General features: G+C 31.5%; 1 protein-coding gene across 6 annotated transcripts; it reads left to right on the top strand.

Annotated features, from left to right (window-relative positions):
- The first annotated feature begins 334 nt into the window (after nt 1–334).
- Nucleotides 335–7,683, top strand: LOC120092471 (protein CHUP1, chloroplastic-like). Of its 6 annotated transcripts, none has more exons than XM_039050565.1 (10): nt 335–554; nt 814–922; nt 1,032–1,057; nt 1,157–1,900; nt 2,338–3,300; nt 3,474–3,602; nt 3,768–3,949; nt 4,154–4,265; nt 4,428–4,571; nt 7,436–7,683. In XM_039050565.1, exons 2-10 carry the CDS (start codon nt 814–816, stop codon nt 7,526–7,528), a joined length of 2,502 nt encoding a protein of 833 aa, XP_038906493.1. In that variant the 5' UTR covers nt 335–554; the 3' UTR covers nt 7,529–7,683. The 6 variants fall into 6 exon arrangements, with proteins under 6 accessions (XP_038906493.1, XP_038906491.1, XP_038906495.1 ...); XM_039050563.1 differs by having other exon boundaries at nt 335–571; XM_039050567.1 differs by having other exon boundaries at nt 336–571; nt 814–916.
- The last annotated feature ends 531 nt before the right edge of the window (nt 7,684–8,214 follow it).

The raw sequence follows: 8,214 nt of genomic DNA, 5'->3' as shown, positions 1-8,214 counted from the left end.
ATCAATATTTTTAAAGCATCGCAAATATAACCAAATCTATCGGTGATAGACACATATTAGTTATATAGCTTATCATAAATAGATTTCGAGAGAATCTAAATTTTGCTATATTTGTAAATTTTTTTACATCGTGCTATATCCACTAATATTTTGAATTTGATTTCCTATATTTATAACTGATCCATAGAAACTAAATTTTAACTTTCTTCTAATGATACATTAGTTTATGGTGGGTCCTGATTGAAACTGATTAACATATAACGTAGTGACACTTGGTCAATTCATAATCACAAGAAGAAACTAACTGCCACTAATCGATTCTGAAAACTGGCTCGGATTTTTCACATAGCAACGTGGACTCAGCAGTTGCAAACTTACCCAATTCATCAAAATCCCAGCAAAAAAGAAAAAAAAAGTACTGAAATTTATTCATTTCCAAAAGAGACAAACTCAAAAGCTTCCTGTCCTGAGAAGAAGACAAAGACACGACCAGAACCTAGTCTGTTCAGAGGCATTCTTAATTTTGTTCTTTCTGTCCACTTTCAAGTTTCAAGGTCACTAGCTAGTTAAGGTTGTTATGTCTTGTCTTTATGTAATGTTATTTATAGCTTAATCTGATGTATTCTTCCTAATGTAACACTACATTTGATTTGAAAGTTCGTGATCATTGTGTGCTGAGATATAGAAATGCTAAGAACTAGTAAATATAGCTATGATTTTTACATCCATGGATGTGTTTGAATTTGACATGGGTTGTGTTTTAAAATCATATTGGGATTGATGATTTTGAAGTTTATTGTTTTGCCATTGCAGATGATGAACAGATTAGGTCTTCTTGTTGCTGTTTCAATTACAGCTTATGCAATTAGGCAGCTCACAATCAGATCATGGAGCTCATTATTCTCGCCTGCCAACTGTTCGGGTTTTGTCCTCTTTATTTATTTCTTTCTCTTACTCGTTTATTTTGCCTTTTGAGTTAAGCTTATGCCTTTTCTAATCCTGTTTTATCTTTATTTTCTTTATTTACATAGAAAATGGAGAAGACACAAAGAAGAACGTAAGGCGACACCGAAGAATTCTGTGTGCATGTGTGTTTGTGTGCGTGTTTTCTTCTTAGAATGCATTTTGTACTAGTTTTATAATCTTTTTATGGCAGGGATTGGATGAAGAAGAAGAGGAAGCTAATTCAATAAATGATGAAACTAGTCAAGTTAATGGTAGAACCTCTGATATTGAAGATGGAGATCATAGGTCAGATGAGTTTCGAGTACTTCTACCACGAGAGTCCGAAAATTGGTCGCTTGATGACAATAAGAAAGAAGAAAAAGTGCCTGAAATCCAGATAGAAAACAATAAGATTGAATTGGAAAGGTTGGTGAAACTAGTGATGGAATTGGAGGAGAGGAAAAAGAAACTTGAAGGTGAATTGCTCATGTGCGATAGAATAAAATACAGTGAAACTGACGTCACAGAGTTACGAAAGCAGCTCAAGGCTAAGAACGATGATATCAGTATGCTTAATATCACAATCAGCTCTTTGCAGGCTGAGAGAAAGATTCTACAAGAAGAGATAATGAAGGGAGCATTGATGAAGAAGGAACTAGAGGGGGCTAGGGGCAAGATTAAGGAGCTGCAGAGGCAAATTCAGCTTGATGCAAACCAAACAAAAGAACATTTATTATTACTCAAACAACGAGTTTCCGCTTTGCAGGCAAAAGAGGAAGAGGCTCTCAAGAAAGAAGCAGAACTTTATAAGAAACAGAAAGCAGCGAAGGATTTTGAGGTAGAACTTGGGGAGCTTAAGCGGAAGAATCGAGAGCTTCAACACGAAAAGCACGAACTAATTTCTAAACTAGAAGTTATGAAGGCCAGGATCAAAACACTCACTAAGATGACAGAGGTTAGTGGCTTCAAGGGCTAATTTTGAGTATAATATACCTATTAGAATGCCTTTAATCTGTTATTTGGTGCTCTAATTGACCAAGCACGGGTCTCTCGAAATCTAAGTTGAATTTGTATTTATGCTATTTACATGATTTACGATTTTGGCCCTAGGGTTTAGAGGAGTGTGCTATACAAACTCTTTAAGTCTACTGACACCTCTTGATCTGTATTTTGATATTTTTTTCTCTAATAATAAACTGCTCTCTTCCTCTGCCTATGGATGTAGCTAACATGCTGTTAGTGAATTACGTAAATCTCTATGTTGATTCTCTACCCATTATCATCCTACATACATCTTACACTTACTAGAAACTCTCTTCCATGGGGAGCTTTGTATTGAATGATCTACTCTTGAGGCTGGTGGCTTTAAAGACCATTTTCTAACTGCTGCAGAGTGAAATACTCACTAAGGAAAGAGAAGAGGCTCAAAAGTTAAAGAGTGAAAATGAGGATCTGATAAAGCATCTTGAAAGGCTTCAGATGAATAGGTTTAATGAAGTTGAAGAGTTAGTGTACCTTCGTTGGATCAATGCTTGCTTGAGGTATGAGCTTCGAGACAATGAGATATCGACTGGCGAATCCGCTCGTTATCTCAATAAGAGTTTGAGTCCAAAGTCAAAAGAGAAGGCAAAACAACTCATGCTAGAGTATGCAGGATTGGAGTCTGGACAAGAAGAAACAGATCATGAAAGCAACTTTTCTCATCCATTCTCTTCAGGGATTGAAGATATTGACAATACTTCAATTGATAGTTCAAGGAGCAGAACAAGTAGTTTCATTGAGAAGCCTAATTCAAATTTGAGTTTGAAGAAATTGATCAGAAACACAGGTGGTTCGAGTGCTGTTTCGTCTCCATGCATAATCGGTTCGAGCCACAGATGGAAGGATCCTTTAGAAGCAGTGATGGCTTTGAGTGCTGAAACTTTAACTCTCTCCGAAGTTAGATTGCAAGTTTCTTCAGGAAAATCTGTCAACTCAGTTGCAACATCATTTCAACTGATGTCTAAATCAGTTGATGAAAGTTTAAAACAGAAGTATTCAACTTATAAAGAGCATCAAAAGTTGGCCTTAGGTAGTGAGAAGCAAATCAAGGAAAAGGCTGTGAATGAAAGGGCAAAAAGTTCCGGTGACGCTTTGAGTTTGAAGTCAGAATACGATGACACAAACGTGAGAAAGAAGCCTGCAATTTTACCCCTTGAACTTACTCAAATGAAGATGAATGAAACTTCTTCTGATCCAGATAGCCAATTTGATAATGATAGCAAAAATATGATCTCCAATCCAACTTCTTCTGGAGGTGAAGTTCATCGAGGACCCGAGTTAGTTCGATTCAATCGAAAAATAATGAAACCTGAGGTAAAAATTATGCACCATCTTCCTTCTTTTTAACTTCAAATGCATTTGATTCTAGATTGAGGAGATTGAGAACAGATATTCCCTTCTATATATCTTTGCCTTCTAAAAAATCTGCTTAGAATAAGTTTGTATATGTTCAAATGTTAATAGATATGTGTTCTATCTAAATTAAGGTGAACGCTGATATAGAAACTCAAGGAGACTTGGTTGTGGCATTGGCAATGGAAGTTAGAGAAGCGTCTTTCTCCAACATGGAAGATGTCGTCTCCTTCATTATACGGCTCGATGAAAAGTTTTCTTTGGTATATATGATATTGAATTAACTTCTTTATTCTCCTAACTCCTTCGTGTTCAACGCCTCGTGATGTCATTTTTTTTCTCTAAATAATAGGTCATTTTATGAAAATATTAACATCTGAGCTCACACGTGAGAAAGATAAATATACCGTTTTTCTCCTTTGATAAAGGTTGAAGGGATGGAGATTCTCAAGCATTTTGATTGGCCTAAGGGAAAAACAGATGCATTAATAGAAGCAGCCTTTGGATATCAGAAGCTGATGAAACTAAGAGAAGAAGTATCTTCTTTTGTTGACAATCCCAAACTCACATGTGAAGTTGCTTTAAACAAAATGAACTCCTTGGTAGATAAGTATGTCATGTTTCTCTACTATTCTCTTTCAGTACAACATAGAATAGCCAAGTATCTGAACAAGTAAATTGTTGAAGCCTCAAACCGACACCGTCATTTTCGATATCGAGCAGAAAGTTGCATAGTTTAGTTTGATTGGAACGTCATTTGATTCGAGTCGACTGCATTTTGTTTAACTTTTTCTTGCCTCTATCAATTTGATAGGGTGGAGCAGAGTGTCTATGGATTGTTTCGTACAAGGGACACGACAATTTCACAATACGAGGAACTCGGAATTCCCATTGATTGGTTGTTGGATTGTGGAGTTGTTGGCAAGGTTTGTTACATAACTCAAGGAAACAATTAATATCATAATATATCATAAAGTTTCAAGCTTTCTGAGTTTTTATGTAGTAAAAAGGAGCCTTTTATTTTTTGTCTGTTTTACTATGTTTCTCTTTGGTTGATTAAATAGTGCACATTAATTTGAACACTGCAGATAAAGGTGTCATGTGTAGAATTGGCAAGGAAGTACATGAAACGCATAGTAAATGAACATAATGCATTGAGTGGACCTGAGAAAGAACCAGACAGAGAATTTTTGCTTTTCCAAGGAGTTCGTTTTGCTTCTCGTATTCATAAGGTATGTTTACATGATTTTGAAAAGTTAAAATCATTTCCAACATTACCAAAATTACTCTAAAACATGCTTTTAATCATTCCCAGTCAATTTAATGTTTGGTCTCTTGTGTTGCTTTTAACCATATTGTTTCTTGTATTTCTTTTATGTTTAAGGCATGATAAGGAGTGATTTTGAAAGAATTAAAATCATTTGTAACATGTCAAAATCACTTTAAAACATGTTTTTCTGATCGTATAATAAAAACTGATTTGGAATGATCGAATACATGTTTAGGAGTAAATTTAAACCATATAAAAGTGATTTTAATGATTTTGAAATTATTCTCTAACATGCCCTTCTAACAATTTAGATTGTAGTTCGGATTGATAACGGGGCGGAGTGGGGTTGGGGAGATTTGTAATCTCCACCCCATTCTCCGTTTTGTGGAATCGGGGTCAGGAAATCCCCATTTGGGGCCGCAAGAAAAAATTCCCCGTTTATATTTATATTTTTAATTATGATTTATTTATTTAAATTAATAATTAAAAAAATATTAAAGATTTTTTATTGTAAAATTAACAAAAAGTTAAAATTAATTATATTAGGAAATGAAATTAAAAAAAAGTAAAAAAAAAACAGTAACTACTATTATATATATAAATATAAATAAATAATAGTAATGAATAATAATATATACTAAAGAATAATAAAAATTAATAAAATAACAATGTATATATATATATATAAATACTAAATAAAATAAAATAAAATATTCGAGACGAGGTTGAGGACGAGAACGGGGTGAGGAACTCCCGTTCCCGACCGAGGATCCATTTTGTATCCCTGGTTTGACCCCATCCCCAATAAAACTGGAGATTCCCTACTCCAATAGAGGTGCACGGGGATCAAACCTTGTTAGAATTTTCGCCAACCCTAAATGCAGTGCAATAGCAAGGAAGAAAAGGAAGAAAAATAATAGATGTTTCACTAAACTATAATTACGTTCTTTTTAGGAAAAAATAAAGGGAATTTGTAATGGGTGACAAATTCAAAATGTATGATTAGGGGCATGCCTTCAACATATAGAAAATCGTAAATATGACAAAATTCTCCCATTTAAATTTTCATTTGTTCCGTATTCCAATTTTTTCCTTTTAACAAACTCGTATTTTTTGGTATATTAGTCAACTAATAGACCACATTTAAAGTATAACAGTTGTGTATTTTTTCCATTGATTTGTATACTTTTTATATTTTTCGGTTGCAACAATATGCGTTATTATTCACTTTAATTTTTGTGTCTTTTTAAGTGATGTTGTTTATTTCATTTTTAAATACAAATGTACAATAGGCCGGGAAGATTCAACCCTATACTCATTTTGACATGTTGGGTGTATTTGGAATAACTATAGAAAAATGTTTTTCAAAAAAATCATTTTTATGATTTTTTTTAAAGATAACTAGTCATTTTTAATCATGTATCAATAGTATATCAAGTATATTAATTGTCTATCAATAGTGTATCGAGTGTATCATGTGGATTGAGCTTGTTTTTTTGCTATTTTTGCAAAGATAATAAGTCTGGACTATAAGTTTAATTTTTTAATCTTATTTTACCAAATTTCCAAAAACCCCAAAAATAAAAACAAAAGGAAAACATCTCCCTTCCGAAATTACCTTTTGGAAATGGTTTCAAGACTAGTTAGTGTGATTGGAATAATGGGTGAAAACAAATATATATATATATATATATATATTAAATATAATCAACTAGAAAAAAAAAGTTAATGTTTTTCTCAAAAAAAAAAAAAAAAAAATCTTAGTATAGTTATTTAGATGAATTTTTTAAGAAAATCTTAATGAATGAAAGCCACCTTAACAAATCTAGATTAATTTAAAAGACTCTTTTCAAATATAGAAAAATGAATTAAAATATTTATAATTAATAGTAAAATATTATTTATCATGACACTAGTTTATCGTTGTCTATCATAATAAATATCTTTAAATTTAAATATTTATCTAATTTAAATATCTTTAATAGACACATTTTACTATTAACTGTAAATATTTTAACAGTTTTTTCATTTGAAATAATTTCTATAATTTAAAAGTAATTTTTGGATGATTTATGTGTTAAAGTTTGTTCAAAAATAATTTTTAAATCAATCCAAGCTTAACTGTCAATTTTAGTTATTAAGGTTTTTTTTTTAAGACAATTTGACCATTTAAAACCATTTAATAAACTACACTAAACTCATTTTAAATTATTAATTTTTGAAAAATTAGTTTTGTTTGAATTTTTTTTTTCCCAAGTTCCTTGAAAGTTTAAACTTACACATGTAGAATTAAAAGTGTTTTAGGAAAAAGGTAGAAAACCAAATATGGAAACAGTAGTAAATACATTGAAGTTCAAATAACCAAATTACTAAAATAGGATTTGGTTACTTGTTTTGCTACTCCATTTAATCTTAATAATTATGTCAACTTACAAATTTAGTCTGTTAAATTTGATGGTTGAAACTATTTTTGCTTTTGAATTTTAAATATTCCATTTACACCTTTTTATTTTCAATTGAATTTCAAGAAGTCTTTTTACTATTGACATCTTTATTTAAATGTTGATGTGGACTAGATTAATAAACAATAATTTGGCCCAAAAAGTATAGTAAAAACTATTACCTTCAAAATGAGATATGTGACTATTGTACTTGCAATCATATGAATCACTAATAATTAAATTGACTATCATAATGTCTTAGATTTCTAATATTCCATAATTAATCAATAATTATAATTGTGTTGGTCCCCTTAATTATTATGTAGATGAACACTAATCTTCAAAATTACACAAACTAAAAATTTTGGAAATTTTTTCCCCTTAGTTTGCAGGAGGCTTTGATTTTGAGAGCATGAAGGCTTTTGAAGAGCTGAGGAGTCGTGTCCATACAGAGGCAGGACAAAAGAATATTAATTGAAGATCATATTTTCCTAAGTTTTTATTTTATTTGTATTGTATAATTAATCTCTAGCTTACTTTATGTAGATAATCTCAAGAAATTCTATGAATGTAATACAAAAATGAAATGAAAAGTGATTGATAAGAATTATAATCAAAGTTGACTTGGCATAATTGTAGTTCCAAAAATCAAATTGTCATTGTGACGGGGAAGATCTACTGTTTCAAAAGAAAAATTCGACACAACTTCTATAGTAAATTGCAATTGTCGATTGCTCTCTAACACTATCTCCAATCTCAGACGTATGCTGTCGAAGAAAGGAATGGAATCAGAGCAAAAAATATTGCTTAGAATTTTAGAATATTGCTTGAAAGAAGAGAAGAAAATTTGGAAAAATGCTATGTATAATAGACTTGAAAAAACCTTCTGTATAAAGAAGAGGAAGAAGAAGAAACAGACAAAAAAAAAAAAGAAAAAGGAAAGAGACTAGTCACCATTAAAATTAGATATAAAAATTATGGATCTGAATTTAATAAAAACGTTTTACAAAAGAGAAATTGAAGGGTAGTAAAAAGTATGTTATTTCTTACTCGAGAACAATTACTCAAACTCTCAAGAGACGACAATGTGAACGTGTGGGGAAAATCCCTTCTTTTCTACCACAACCACAATGTGGAACTTTGTGTGGCATGTCTTTATATTTA

This window comes from Benincasa hispida, chromosome 12, assembly GCF_009727055.1.
Source record: "Benincasa hispida cultivar B227 chromosome 12, ASM972705v1, whole genome shotgun sequence".
Lineage (NCBI taxonomy): Eukaryota > Viridiplantae > Streptophyta > Magnoliopsida > Cucurbitales > Cucurbitaceae > Benincasa > Benincasa hispida.
This window is presented reverse-complemented; position numbering and strand designations above follow the sequence as displayed.